Here is a 16628-nt window from a genome sequence, read left to right on the forward strand (position 1 = left end):
CGGCAGTCTACAGAACAGTCACATGACCCTAAAGGCAGCCTATAGAACAGTCACATGACCCTAACGGCAGCCTACAGAACAGTCACATGACCCTGAAAGCAGCCTACAGAACAGTCACATGACCCTAAAGGCAGCCTATAGAACAGTCACATGACCCTAAAGGCAGCCTACAGAACAGTCACATGACCCTGAAAGCAGCCTACAGAACAGTCACATGACCCTAAAGGCAGCCTACAGAACAGTCACATGACCCTAAAGGCAGCCTACAGAACAGTCACATGACCCTAAAGGCAGCCTACAGAACAGTCACATGACCCTAAAGGCAGCCAACAGAACAGTCACATGACCCTAAAGGCAGCCTACAGAACAGTCACATGACCCTAAAGGCAGCCTACAGAACAGTCACATGACCCTAAAGGCAGCCTACGGAACAGTCACATGACCCTAAAGGCAGCCTACAGAACAGTCACGCCACCCTAAAGGCAGTGTACAGAACAGCGACCCTGAAAGCTACCTACGGAACAGTTATACAGTTATACAGTTTCCTACCTATCGTGGTCAATAACGCTAAAACCAACACCAGACATTAAAATCCCATTTTACGCGAGAAGTGAAGTTGGGGGCTCCCCATTACCTACCCCCCAACCTGGCAAAGTGCTTGTCGGTTCATATACATCATCAAGCCAGCAGGAGCTGCAGTATTCGTTCGGGGATACAGTACAACTATAGATTATTATAGATTATTGAGAATTTAAGGATTGTAATAAAAGATTTCATTCATTACTCACGTATTAAATGTGAATATTAGCAGAACATAACTCCAGATTCAAAGAAAGGTGAACAGTTAGTATTTTGTCAAGTCACCATTGACAGCAATGCAGGTTTCAATGCAGCGGGGCATACTACCGATCAAAGAAGTTAGAAAGTCGTGGTCCATGCTGTCCCAATATCGGACCACCTCTTTTTTCATTTCAGCAATATTTGTCAGATTTTTCTTTTTGACACTTTCCTTCATAACATTTTCTATTGGATTTAGGTCAGGGCTATAGCTTGGCCAATGTAATAATGTCATATTTTGGGTCCGAAACCAGGCCTTTGAATGCTTTGAACGATGTTTTGGGTCGTTGTCCTGCTGGAAAATCCAAAGATTTCCATAGAACACGTGAACAGATGGAAGTAAATGTCCCTCGAGAATATCTGTGTACCGCTCACTGTTCATATTCCTTTCAAGTATACAGAGGGGCGTTGCCCCTAACACAGATATGCCACCCCACACGTTAAATTTCGGACTGTACTTTGGGCGCTGATACAAAGGTTTTTCAGTTTGTTTGGTCCAGAATTTCAGTGTATTAGGAAACAGCCACACAGAACTTTCATCTGAGAAAATCACATTGTCCCAGTTAAACTTTCTATGCTGTAAGCACCAGTTCAACTTTCGCTCGTTTTGTTCAGGTTTCATGATCGGTGATGGAATTCCTCAATTTTTCTGCCAACCCATTTCATGCAGCTCAGTTCTAATTGTCTCCTTACAGACAGCCACAGTTCCTCTATCAATCATATCCAGAATTAAGTTTACTAAACTCCTTCGTTTGTTTTTAGAAACAAGAATACCAAGCCGCCTCCTGTCACCGACAGTCAATTTTCTGGGCCTACCTGCCCCTCCCTGGTGCTCAATGCCATATCCATTTGCAATATTTTTCAAAACACGATAAACAGTGGACAAAGAGATGCCTGTTCTACTTGAAATCACTTTAGCTGATCTGATGTCCTTGTTATAATACTCTAAAATCAACTTCCTCTTCTCTAAAGCATCCATACTGAGGATCACTGAAATGTCGTCTGCTAGCAAGTAAACAAAGGGGGATAACTCTTCACAAACTAATGAAAAAGGATGAACGGAGTTGTCTCTCTTGAATGAAACCAAGCACTTGATAGCTGTTTAAGGTTGTTTATACTAGAAATCCAATTAAACATATTCCTAAGAACCTCAATAATTTCTGGTCATACTATATCCTCAGATAATTATTCCACCGCGTTGTCACGTAGTCGTGACAAAATGGATATCATTGTGTCGTGACAGCTGCTGTCTAATAGGTATTGGTCATCACAGATTACCCAGTATTGAACCAGAAGTCGGACAACACGATTCAGGCTATTTTCGATTTACTCCTGATGAGAGGCAAGTAGAAAACCACACAGACTACTCATAACAAAAATAAGAAGAAATTTTTAAATTCAGTTTGACATTTCGTTCAGTCAAGTACAGTTAACCATACCCAGATCATATTTCACAGAATGAATTAACACACAGTTATCAAATAGATCTAGGCATAACACTGTCGATTTTCTCACGAAAAAAGAAAGCCTAATAAGAAATACATAAGTGTATGTGTATCGTACACGGGCGAGCAAACAAGCATATCGGATTTAAACACCATCCCTTGTAGATGTGTTCTGAGAAACATGTCTGTAACATTGGACGTTCAAATCTCCACGGATGATGACATCGTCTTCTTCTCAACACCAGTCCCGCTCTACAACCAGGTACCACCTCCTCTAAAAGGTTGAACCTCTTAAATACGCCCTACAACCAACCGTGTCCCTTTCTGTCAATATACGAGCATGGTGGGTGGCGGAAACAGTTGATCCTGCTCTCGTCTCTGAAAAGTACCCGTCACCAATCACGCCACAGTTGGAGATCAAAGATTGATTTTGAGTGGTCAAGGCCATCCCGCAGTGCCATCTCTCGGTCAGTCTTTTGGAATCTTTTGCTTTGCACACGCTCTGTGCATTTGTATCTCATACTATTATCAAAACCTAGGTTCTTTTTTTTCTTTGTAAAATTCACAAAACAAATCTGAAAATCCACTGACCACAGACCATACACCTGTATAAACCCGGCACCGCCTTCAAACAGTCTAAACAGTTATACCTGTTTAACGGCGTTTTGGATACTTATCCCGTTCCATTTCCGCAATATGTGAGGGGTAAATGTGCTCCAAAAACAAACTGACACAATTATCACCTGGTGTTATATAGAAGTTGCCATACTGACTAATGCCATTTAACTATAGACAATGTCCAGTGCAACAAAAGTTCTCGGAATCATTCTTTTGGGGGAGATTTCCAGCTTGGGTACAGTCACTGTCTGTGTTCTTGTTTTGTAGGCCGCCTTTAGGAGGGTGTGACACTCTTAAAGGCTTCTAGTAGAGTTCTGTGACTGCTCTCTTTGAAACCTTTAGGGTTTCTTATATGTACAACTTTGTGTTGTGTGCCAGTTCTGCTGGCTTCCTTTACCGTTGTTGGACATTAATGTGGGCTGTTTTCGGCATTGTGTGACATTCATGACGGTAGCCTTTAGGGTTGTGTTCACAGATTCCAACATAATCATAAGTTGTTTTTTGATGTTGTTGGTTTGTTGTTAAACGCCGCACTCAGCAATATGCCTATATGGCGGCCGGCTGTAAATAATCTATCAAACAACATGAGCATCGATCTACGTAATTGGAATACGATGACATGTGTCAACCAAGTCAGCGAGCCTGACCACCCGATCCCGTTAGTTGCCGCTTACGACAAGCAATGGTTACTGAAGATCAAGTCTAACCCGGACTTTCACGGGTTAATCATAAGTACTGCCCTAAAGACCTAAATACAAGCCTATAAACGTGTCCAAACCATCATGTACTGCTTTCTTACGATCAGCGACATCCCAGAACTCCAGGCCTCTCGGATGGCCTTGAATATCAATGTCAAGAACGCATTGTCTCACATATGAGGTACTCAATAATTAATAGCTTGAAACGAAATATGTCTTGTGAGGTATTCATTCAAATAGCGTTGTCTGAGGCAATATGTGTATACAGTACAAGAACCTTTAGATCGTATAACATTAGAAAGGTCTTTGGAAATCTGTGGATTTGTTACGAGGTAGAAGGTGTACATGGGCAGGGTTTTACATGACGTATTTTCCTGCGTATTTGACGCTACAATTTTGTAAAAGACTCTCAAAATATTATCATACGAGTCAAGCTTGACGCAAGTTTTATGGGTGATCCTCTGAATTCAGTTTATGAAAATCAGTTTGATAAGCAAACAATGATAGTTTTCGATGACAGTTTGACTTTGACAGAGCTGTCAGATTGTTCCAAAGAACGCAGAGGAGACAGTAATCCTTGCTACTGGCTCGGGTGACACTGCTACAAAAAGACGTACATCAGACCGTATTACCCTCGAGAGAAGCATACAACTTATATTACTAACTAGTTATATAAATGACCATACAACATAAAACAATAAATGTTTTCCAAACTTTTGCTTTTTGATTTATAAACACAAAGAAATATTAAATTTTCATGACTCCCTAATATTGAAAATGACTCTCAAAAATAAATATTGTGAGTCACCATGACTCCCATTTTTCAAAGTCTGTGTAAAACTCCGCATTGGTAGCACATATTAACAGTGTATATAGTATATAGATGGAAATTGTGTAAATCAAGTACTGTATATATGTCAGGGTAGAGATTGCGATCTGGCAGAATTGGAGATTCTACCAGTAGAGATTGCGATTGGGGTCTCTACCAGTAGAGATTGCGATTGGAGTCTCTACTGATAGAATCTCCGATCCTACTAGTAGAGATTGCAACTGGAGTCTCTACGGGTACAATCGGAGATTCTACCAATACAGTTTCCAATTCAAATGGTAGAAACTCCGATTCATCTGTGGGCAAACAACACAGACACTTTATTTGCTGAACAATAATATGCATTTTATTCAGATGTAACACTAGACTGTTTCCAGTGAAACTGTGTTTATTTCAGTAAAGGGGCCAACGACCTATTATACAGATAAACAGAACATGATGTATAAGAGATGAGATAAAATAAGGTAAAATACCACATTGCATCAATTCAGTTGAGAAATTGTGAATTTTTTGTGAAATTAATTTCTTAAAAGCTAGAAATAATCATAAATGAAAACAAAGTAACAATGTTTTATTTTCATTTTGTTTGTAAACATTAAGTTGGACAAACAGTGTGCACTTTTCAATGGAAGATGTCATTTTAAAATATATGAAAGCAAGTTTTATTTTTAAATATTCACTTAGATTGCAATCTCTACTAGTAGGATCAGATTTGAGCTTCTACTCATTCTATATTATCAGAGTCTCTACTGGATTGCAGTAGGATCGGAGATTCTAACAGTAGAGACTCCGATCGCAATCTCTACTGGTAGAGACTCCGAACGCAGTCTCAACCCTGACATATACATAGTCATGTATTTGTATGAGAGGTATATGAGGGGAACTATAGCTAGCTATTGCAACACATCTCACATTTTATCTCAAGCCACGAGAAGACTAGCATTTTGAGTGATCACTCTATACCCTGAGATACTCTGCTTAGCTCTTTCTATGTTGGATCAGTGTTGTTGAGAGATGTGACCATCACTGTCTTTACTGCTGTAACCACTGCTCCTGTATTATATTACCTTAAATTGTACTGTAACACAATTTTGTACTACATGTAATGATTTGTGAACTTTGTGATTAATGTTAGAATACAATTGTAAATTACAGCACATGTCTTGTTTGTTGGTGTCATACCTGGTTCTTACTGAATCCAAGATAGCCAACAACACATAACAACAGGTTCCTATATAAAACATAAAACTGATTTTTGCAGAATGAACGCAGGCAGATTATAAGCTTGGTAGTTGGGCAATGTAAGCACAACATAAAACCCCTAATGGTTATATCAAGTTACACCCTTTGAGACATGGCAAGTAAATACGTGGAACTATGGATCAAAGCTGCTGGGCGTCATGCTGCCAGAAGACGACTATGGTCTCTGCGTATAACGCTCATTACTATGTTAACACACTTTTAAAACGCGAATAACGAGATTAGAATTAAAGTAACCTCATTCTGAGGGGAATAATCAAGCAAGGCTAAGTAGTGTCGGTTCACGCTCTGTGCTCAGCTGGAGGCTATAGACGCTGGTATGGAAGATGGACGTCTGAATTAAACCCTGTTCGAATTGACAGTTGAGATGCAGCCACTTTGATTGTGACACGACGTGCTCGTCCAAGTGCCACAGCCAGCCATCTGGATGCCCAAACTCAACTCGGCCGACTGACCACCGAACCAGCATTTGGATCATTCGAATATCTTTCCCCGACTTCATTCAATATTTAAAACTAAATTTCACTCCTAGTTTGTGTAGGAACTACCGGTTGAAATATGTTCCCAGTTCGCCATTATCATGACACTGTTACTAAAATCTAAAATCCCTAACAATTTCCCCACATTTATGAGTATTCCGTAATGTTTTGAAGAGTACATACTGATGTAACGTGACGCAATGGAGCTTTTGTCCGAGGTCGTGTTGTCTTCATTTGTATAACCGGAAGAATGCATCCTGTTTTACAACACACTGTGATGCGTTATAGATCGTTCAGACCATATTGTAAGGATCGTGATAATACAGATTAAAGTCGTCGACTTCGATAAGCTGATCGAATAATCTCCGTTTTTTTTCATATCAATATATACACTATAAATCATGTGCCGAAGATCTCTAATGCATAACTATCTTGTACCACACCAAATTAAAATGACAGCTAATTCATTCCTCCCAAACGTAAAGGCAGTGATGGCGCCCGGTGTTCGAGCCAAGACTCTGTGTGCCAATCGGAGTAGTATACAAGTTGGCTCATATCGGATTTAAAGAACGATGGACTGTTTACAGTTACTTTTGCTAATGAGAGTTATGATGAGTACGCTTGCTGTTTCCAGGTACAAATGTGCAGATGTATGGTGACAAATACGTTCACGTGTGTCTAGTGGTAAATGTATGAGCAGGTGTCTCTGAGTAAATGTATGTGCAGGTGTCTCTGAGTAAAGATATGTGCAGGTGTCTCTGAGTAAATGTATGTGCAGGTGTCTCTGAGTAAATGTATGTGCAGGTGTCTCTGAGTAAATGTATGAGCAGGTGTCTCTGAGTAAATGTATGAGCAGGTGTCTCTGAGTAAATGTATGAGCAGGTGTCTCTGAGTAAATGTATGTGCAAGTGTCACTGAGTAAATGTATGTGCAGGTGTCTCTGAGTAAATGTATGTGCAGGTGTCTCTGAGTAAATGTATGTGCAGGTGTCTCTGAGTAAATGTATGTGCAGGTGCCTCTGAGTAAATGTATGTGCAGGTGTCACTGAGTAAATGTATGTGCAGGTGTCTGAGTAAATGTATGTGCAGGTGCCTCTGAGTAAATGTATGTGCAGGTGTCTGAGTAAATGTATGTGCAGGTGTGTCTGAGTAAATGTATGTGCAAGTGTCACTGAGTAAATGTATGTGCAGGTGTCTCTGAGTAAATGTATGTGCAGGTGTCTCTGAGTAAATGTATGTGCAGGTGTCTCTGAGTAAATGTATGTGCAGGTGTCTCTGAGTAAATGTATGTGCAGGTGTCTCTGAGTAAATGTATGTGCAGGTGTCTCTGAGTAAATGTATGTGCAGGTGTCTCTGAGTTAATGTATGTGCAGGTGTCTCTGAGTAAATGTATGTGCAGGTGTGTCTGAGTAAATTTGTGTGTAGGTGTCTCTGATTAACTGTATGCAGGTGTCTCTGAGTAAATGTATGTGCAAGTGTCTCTGAGTAAATGTATGTGCAGGTGTCTCTGAGTAAATGTAATGTGCAGGTGTCTCTGAGTAAATGTATGTGCAGGTGTCACTGAGTAAATGTATGTGCAGGTGTCTCTGAGTAAATGTAATGTGCAGGTGTCTCTGAGTAAATGTATGTGCAGGTGTCTCTGAGTAAATGTATGTGCAGGTGTCTCTGAGTAAATGTATGTGCAGGTGTCTCTGAGTAAATGTATGTGCAAGTGTCTCTGAGTAAATGTATGTGCAGGTGTCACTGAGTAAATGTATGTGCAGGTGTCTCTGAGTAAATGTATGTGCAGGTGTCACTGAGTAAATGTATGTGCAGGTGTCACTGAGTAAATTTATGAGCAGGTGCCTCTGAGTAAATGTATGTGCAGGTGTCTCTGAGTAAATGTATGTGCAGGTGCCTCTGAGTAAATTTGTGTGTAGGTGTCTCTGATTAACTGTATGCAGGTGTCTCTGAGTAAATGTATGTGCAGGTGTCTCTGAGTAAATGTATGTGCAGGTGTCACTGAGTAAATGTATGTGCAAGTGTCACTGAGTAAATGTATGTGCAGGTGTCTCTGAGTAAATGTATGTGCAGGTGTCTCTGAGTAAATGTATGAGCAGGTGTCTCTGAGTAAATGTATGTGCAGGTGTCTCTGAGTAAATGTATGTGCAGGTGTCTCTGAGTAAATGTATGTGCAGGTGTCTCTGAGTAAATGTATGTGCAGGTGTCACTGAGTAAATGTAATGTACAGGTGCCTCTGAGTAAATTTGTGTGTAGGTGTCTCTGATTAACTGTATGCAGGTGTCACTGAGTAAATGTATGTGCAGGTGTCACTGAGTAAATGTATGTGCAGGTGTCACTGAGTAAATGCATGTGCAGGTGTCACTGAGTAAATGTATGTGCAGGTGTCTCTGAGTAAATGTATGTGCAGGTGTGTGTGAGTAAATGTAATGTGTATGTGTGTGTGAGTAAATGTAATGTGTAGGTGTGTGTGAGTAAATGTAATGTGTAGGTGTGTGTGAGTAAATGTAATGTGTAGGTGTGTGTGAGTAAATGTAATGTGCAGGTGTGTGTGAGTAAATGTAATGTGCAGGTGTCTGTGAGTAAATGTATGTGCAGGTGTCTCTGAGTAAATGTAATGTGTAGGTGTGTGTGAGTAAATGTAATGTGTAGGTGTGTGTGAGTAAATGTAATGTGTAGGTGTGTGTGAGTAAATGTAATGTGCAGGTGTGTGTGAGTAAATGTAATGTGTAGGTGTGTGTGAGTAAATGTAATGTGCAGGTGTGTGTGAGTAAATATAATGTGCAGGTGTGTGTGAGTAAATATAATGTGCAGGTGTGTGTGAGTAAATATAATGTGCAGGTGTGTGTGAGTAAATGTAATGTGTAGGTGCCCCGAAGTAAATGTAATGTGTAGGTGCCCCGGAGTAAATGTGTACACAAATGTACTGAGGAAGATGTATGTATAGGTGTCTTCTGGTAATTGACCATATGTTTGTCTTGTTGCCTGCATTCCATGAGGGTCCGGGGGGGGAGTGGCTATCATGTGTCATAGATATATAATAACGTTGAAATGGTGTAAGAGAATAATTCAATACAACGATGCGCTAATACCTAATGCCTATCACAACAGGTCATCCCGACAGCCAGGACTGACAAATGTACACCAGCAAAACTCCCAATGCTTTTATTGAATGAATGACAATTCGTCTTTTATCGTACCTGTTGGCTGAATGTTCTCAACAAAACACATACAAGTTTAAGCAATGCAACAAAACTAGGTATCTCTCATATACCAACAGTCTGGCTATACCACGAGAAGCGCAACATGGTGTTGATCTTGGGTGAGATATTGAGTCGGGTTCAATGCCTGTTTTAACAGAATTCCATTTACACTAGTGGAGGGAAGTCGATAGTGGCGCAGGTCTCAGATGTGTACCGTTTTGGTGAAACCCACTGAGTGAGTGAGTTTAGTTTTTCGCCGCACTTAGCAATATTCCAGCTATATGACGGCGGTCTGTAAATAATCGAGTCTGGACCAGACAAGCCAGTGATCAACAGCATGAGCATCGATCTGCGCAAATGGGAACCGATGATATGTGTCAACCAAGTCAGCGAGCCTGACCACCCGATCCCGTTAGTCGTCTCTTAAAAAATTACGACAATCATGGATTACTGAAGATCAGTTCTAACCCGGACCTTCACAGGTTGAAACCCACTAATAATGGTGGTTCGATGGTTTCTTGTTAACTCCACACTCAGCAATATTCCAGCTATATGGCTGGGATCTACGTGGTTGGGATACGATGACATCTGTCAACCAAGTCAGCGAGCCGTTAGTCGCCTCTTAGGACAAGCATGGGGTGCTGAAAACCAATTCTAACCAGGACCTTCTCGGGTCCGCCAGTAGGAGTATGATGCAGAAACGCAAACGCAGCTGCACAATTAGCACAAACCGGGATTCGAACCGATACACATAGTGAGTGAGTATGGTTTTACGCCGCTTTTAGCAATATTCCAACAATATCACGGCATGGGACACCAGAAGTGGCTTCACACACTGTACCCATATCAAACCCGGGTCTTCGGTGTGACGAGCGGACGCTTTAACCACTAGGCTACCCCACCGTCCCCCAATACACACAGGTTTCTGGATTGCCTAAAGGACGCAGCTCTGCACTGTGAATTGTCGCGTCTCTGGACAACCGCCTCAAATATTATAACACATAAAATGAATCTAGGGACACTTTGCTTCACGTTTACCATTTGAATTTTATAATACTAGTTCATGAAACTCTGCCTCTATTTACACACAGTTTCTGACATTAAATGTATCTATTTTGAAGGAGAGATTGTGAGGACTTCCCTGATAACTGAAGCAACACATTCCGTAACGTAACTGTGGTATTTGTGGGTATGTAAGTTCACATTGAACATGTCATTCTAGTTACAAACTGGAAAGCATCAAGTGGTTTTGTTAAATAACCAAACCGTGTACATTGTGACAAAGTGGCACTCCGTCGACAACAAGTAAGGTACAAAACTGTAACTCTACATCAGTGAGCTTTGGCGGGAGTACAGTTCGGAAAACAGTTTGGAAATATCCCAGTGGAATGGAGAATGGAAGATTACGTGTTCTACGTCAAGATGTATTGCATAAGCAACCTACTTTCATGACAATGTCACATCGATTGTCGGTGTCATGGTCATAAACTGGTCAAACACTGGTCTGTTCTGGTGAATTATATGTGTTTCCTGTCTCTAATACCATGCTGTTGTCATTAGTCTATTCGCCCTGTTTGAAAAATAAAAATTCTCCAGTAGGTTACACCAAAACCATACAATCCAAAGGACAGCTAACACGCCTGTATTTTGTTCGGTAAGGGGCGCCACTAACAGACTCATCAAATGAATGCAGTTGTCAATATGATGCATGTACACAAACTATAACATACTACAATCCGACACCATCTCCTTCTACAGTTTCCATTCCATAGAGCACATGCATACATAAATGATGTGGATCTGTAGCAGAGCACGTATATAAGTAAGAAGTTATCTTTTAACCCTGAACTTTAACTTGGTGCGATATGAACTTACCTTCCCACGCTGATGAGGGTTCGGAAGCACTGGCAGTAGATGTCATAGCTTGTCTATCCACAGACTGGTACCAAACAGAAAAATGAGGAACCGTGTTCTCTGCGCGGGTTGTACGTTAAACAGACGCAGGTCTGTTCAAACTCTCACGTACCATAAAATCTACGCAATTAATGGTAAAGGCCAACATTGCCATTTCCAAGTAGACATAAGGCTTGTATTACGTATGTCAATCCATAGTTCAAAACGTCCGTTTTCTAAACCAAAGTTCTAAGACAAACGCCGACAGTGCCTTTATATAATGAGTCATTGTGCATCCAGTCAGAACGACTCCAGGTGTGTTGTTGTCCGTCTGTCTGTGTGCACGAACATAACGCCTCTTCCCAAAGCAACAAATCCCAACTAAGTCTCTCCCCGTGAAGGTAAGGACGCCGAGAACGTCACGGGATCACAGAGAGCATCAGACGAGATGCCCCATCGATCCTTCGTTGCCAATAAGCCACCTTAACACGAGTGGAGGAAATAATTTCTGACAAGACGTAGAACATTAGCACACGTGATGACAACACTGGTAGTAGCTCCGCCACCGTGTTCAATGGGCTTCATCCATATCTTGCTCCCAACCTGGCGACATGTAGGGAGTCCATCTCACCAACAGTCCAACTTCTCCACACTGCTGTGTTAATGCTCCTGTTACAGCTCCGGGCGGCGCTCCATCAACACACCTGTTCATCTGAGAGCGTAGACGAGACTATTTTTGACGATCGAAGACAAATTAGCGGCAATTTACCCCTATGGACTGTCCGATTTCAACAGTTCATCCAATTTGTCGGTAGAGGTGGGGTATTTTGCAGAAAGAACTTGCTCGGCATTTTACATCTTGGAGTCTCAGGCTTTTACCTATATATAGAAAGATCCGCTCAGAAAGCGGACAAAAGCGCGTTGCGTGCGGAGCTGCTTCGTCCTGCCGCACACGTATACACGGGTTGAGACGTAAACGCCGTTGTGGACGGGACCGTTTAGAGCTGACAGATCTTTGATACTGCATGTGCTTCAATAAAACACTATCAGTTGATTTTAATGTGCTGAAGAAAATCGATTAATTGCTTGATTGGAAAAGGGAACGGTTCCGAAGCGGTAGTAAAAGGTGTAGGGTAAACCTGTAATATAGAGCCATCTATATGCCTTCGCAACGCGGTTATTGGGCATGACAAGATACGACCATTTTCCTTGGGGATTTGTTTTGCCGCATCAGATATGCGGACACATATAAACACTCACAATAAAATAGATATATGGCTTCAGGTGGAACATCGATAACAGGCCTGTGTTGACTATCGATCTTGGGCCTCGGAGGGGGTGGGCCTGACTTGGAACATTGATCAAGGTCTTGGTGGGACACGGATAAATCGTCCTTGGGCCTGGGGTATAGCATCTATCAAGGCCGTGAATCTAGGGCCTTGTTAGGACGTTGGTCTGGGACTTAGGGTAGAACATTTATCAAGGTCTTGGTGGGGCACACATACATCGTCCTAGCATCTATCAAGGCCATGAATCTAGGGCCGTGTTAGGACGTTGGTCTGGGACCTAGGGTAGAACATTGATCAAGGTCTAAGGTGGGGCACACATACATCGTCCTAGTGCCTGGGGTATAGCATCTATGAAGGCCATGAATCTAGGGCCTTGTTAGGACGTTGGTCTGGGACCTAGGGTAGAACATTGATCAAGGTCTAAGGTGGGGCACACATACATCGTCCTAGTGCCTGGGGTATAGCATCTATGAAGGCCATGAATCTAGGGCCTTGTTAGGACGTTGGTCTGGGACCTAGGGTAGAACATTGATCAAGGTCTTGGTGGGACACACATACATCGTCCTAGGGCCTGGGGTATAGCATCTATCAAGGCCGTGAATCTAGGGCCTTGTTAGGACGTTGGTCTGGGACCTAGGGTAGAACATTGATCAAGGACTTGGTGGGGCACACATACATCGTCCTAGTGCTTGGGGTTTATCATCTATGAAGGCCATGAATCTAGGGCCTTGTTGGGGCGTTGGTCTGGGACCGGAAGTGGAACATTGATCAAGGTCTTGGTGGGACACACATACATCGTCCTAGAGCCTGGGGTATAGCATCTATCAAGGCCATGAATCTAGGGCCTTGTTAGGAAATTGGTCTGGGAGTGGGACCTAGGGTAGAACATTGATCAAAGTCCCGGTGGGGCACACATACATCGTCCTTGGGCCTTGGGTATAGCATGGAGGAAGTGGAACATTGATCAAGGTCTAAGGTGGGGCACCGATACACCGATCTTGGACCTAGGGTAGATCATCTACCAAGGGTCTGAGGTGAAACATGAATCTAGGGCCTTGTTGGTCTGGGGCCAGAACACCGATCACGGGATTGGGATGGAATGTGTATCTGGAGACCTGGGTGGAATATCAACTGACTGGTGGGGTGGGGACCATGGATTAGAGCCGGACAGTGACCGGATACCAACGCTCAAAAGTCCTCGCTGTTTACTAGTAATCGACTATGTGAAGTCACGTGTCCGGGCCGCTGGGCTCTATAATCACATTCCCCACCAGGAAAACTTTCTAATTTCCTTTGCGCAGCTTCCCACGTGCTTTTCGAGAAAAAACAACAACATTGGTTCTAAATCTGTAGGTATCCAACTAATTCTTCAAAAGAAATGTTTTATAAATGTTGTGTAGTACAATACCTATGTGTGTGCTGGATCAACAAAATAATCACGTTTCTGTCGTATTTCTAAACGTGCGTATGCCTCGCACTGCACAAAATCAATGATGTGCTCATCTCTTGCAAATTGTGTGTGTTGAAATGACGAGAAACAGATTCACAAGTGTTGTTTTAAATGTGGAGCAGCATGTCTTACCCAAAGGTGCTCCGTTTCAATTTGAATGGTTTATATAATTTCAGAGACTTTGCGTTCGTCTAATGGCCTGTGTGTGTGGCCGTGAATCATTAACTGAAATTGTGTATCCATCCTCCGAGTCGGCAGACAAAGAGAGTATGTGTTCAACTCCTCCAAATACATTTATTTTGAGCACCATTGCTGGTTTCCCTTCAGCGACTTGGACAACGCCGACAAACTATCTACTGGACCAGTAATTACATACATGTATGAAGCTGATTTACGGTCAGGGGATGGAGACAAGGTGAGGATAGGTTATCAGCCCTTTACAGCCCATAATTGAGAGACAAATACATCCGCCTAACATTGACTACAAGATATATCTCTCTTACGCGCTTCTTCACTCACTCACTCATATATACCCGACCCCCGACCTCCGTCCTTCTTCCCTTCTTCAAGTGAGTGAGTTTAGTTTGACGCCGCTTTTAGCAATATTCCAGCAACATCATGGCGGGGGAAACCAGAAATGAGTCTCACACATTGTACCCATGTGGGGAATCGAACCCGGGTCTTCGGCGTAACGAACAAACGCTATACCCACTAGGCTACCCCACCAACTCTTCAAGTAACCATTCATTGATCGTATTTGATATAAAACCACCCTTTGCTTTTATTGCACCTAAGATGTTTTTATAATGTTGTTTATGAAATTGCTTGTGTTTCTATATCGTGTTGAGTTTCGATGTATTACCATATTGGTACAAGGTATTTATAATTTTCATACAAAATTACATTTTTCGACCTCATTATTCCCCGTGTCATTAACTGGTCATTACAACCTGACCATTGACGGTCGAATATCGGAGTAATTACACATTGGTGAGACACGCGCGTGCTAATAGCTATTCGCGGATTGTCGGTACAAGATACAGCTGTCGCTCCCGACGCTGATGAAGTAGCGCCAGTCGATGATGGGCCATTCTCAATCTTGATGCGGCGTGCAACCAATACAGGATTTGTCTATAATGTGTAGTCGGTTTTAACACTCAATACCCATTCTTTCGTTCACCTTTAGAAGCCTTTTGTAGCCGAAATTCACGCTAGTCCGCTAGATCGAGACTAGTAAATTCTGCTGAGGACTGAAGTAAATATCAAATGGTAGTCCTCACTGACGCGCGACATTTGAGGGTTGTAACACAGTACCTGTTGTCAGTGCTTCTATCTGCTACATTATAAGAACTGAAGAAACCGTCGGAAAATGGAAACAGAGGAAGCGTGTTTGTCTTCAAGTGGGACTACTCTTAGCATCTGCGACCCGTGAAGATCTGGGTTAGAATTGGCCTTCAACAACCCATGCTTGTCGTAAGAGGCGACTAACGGGATCGGGTGGTCAGGCTCGCTGGCTTGGTTGACACATGTCATCGGTTCCCAATTGCGCAGATCGATGCTCATGCTGTTGATCACTGGATTGTCTGGTCCAGACTCGATTATTTACAGACCGCCGCCATGTGTCTGGAATATTGCTGAGTGCGGTGTAAACCTAAACTCACTCACTCTAAGGCTGGTTTCACGCTTCGTTGTCTATGTGTTTGTTGTCATTCAGGCAGCGTAAGCTTAGCGATGCTTCCTGTTTGTGAGAAGAGTCTATGGAACGCGCACAAGCACAAAATAAAAAAATAAGCACATAAACAAAATTATCAATAACCCGGGAAAGAATTTTAAGTATAAGTATTTTCCAAACGGAAGTTTGTGGTTATCAGCGGAAGAGGACCACATCAATGGCGCTGTGTAGTTTCGGGGAACCTAATTTGATGTGTTTCGATGTAGTTAGAACATGATGGAATCACTCTGGTCTATACTGAAAGGCAAAAGAAAGTAAACACCTATGTGGTGGCTCATAATTAAACAGACAAGACATGGCATTTGAGTATCGTAGTTGTCTTGGATCTTAAAGGTCACAAACTTTGCAGATTCGGATACCTTTCGGTACGGACTTACAGATGCAAATTCAGATTATAAAGTTGAAAAATAAGTTGCAGTGATTCGTTCACTAGTTCCAAGCTTGTAAATGCTCGATAACCTTTGTCGTTTTTTGGTGAAATCAAATTTTCAAGATTCTCTTTCTTTTGTGTTAATGTGTGAAGTGTCGGGGTTATATTTCTACACCCTGTTTAGCGGTAACAATAATTCTGAGTTTAGGGAACGAAATAAAATTTACCGTTTTCAAAGGTAAAATTTGTATTGGGTAACGTCTGGTTTATACACGATATGTATTTTTTAAGAAAACTGAATTGTCAATAAGCCAAGTGCCCATTTAAGACATGTATAATAGAAATATAATTACAAAGGCTGTGTCAATAGCACACTATGCGGATACAATAAAATACTAGTACATACTTGCATGGATAATCGTTATATAGTCTCCCTGATACTTGCAAGAATGTTCTTGTAAATTTATATTCATATCATAGTCTATAAATATTTTAAGGTTACTAAAACTTCTCGAAAGTCACGTTC

General features: G+C 42.0%; 1 protein-coding gene across 1 annotated transcript in view; it reads right to left on the reverse strand.

The window, feature by feature from the left end:
* Nucleotides 1-12121, reverse strand: part of LOC124291373 (putative thiamine transporter SLC35F3) — a 65821-nt gene extending 53700 nt beyond the window's left edge. The window contains exon 1 of the mRNA XM_046728361.1: nucleotides 11244-12121. Within this exon, the coding sequence (XP_046584317.1) occupies nucleotides 11244-11289 (46 nt within the window). The 5' untranslated portion in view covers nucleotides 11290-12121. The remainder of the gene's footprint in view (nucleotides 1-11243) is intronic.
* Nucleotides 12122-16628: the final 4507 nt, after the last annotated feature.

The sequence above is a fragment of the Haliotis rubra genome, unplaced genomic scaffold (genome assembly GCF_003918875.1).
Source record: "Haliotis rubra isolate DU_JTF1 unplaced genomic scaffold, ASM391887v1 Scf49, whole genome shotgun sequence".
In the NCBI taxonomy this organism is placed as follows: Eukaryota; Metazoa; Mollusca; class Gastropoda; order Lepetellida; family Haliotidae; genus Haliotis; species Haliotis rubra.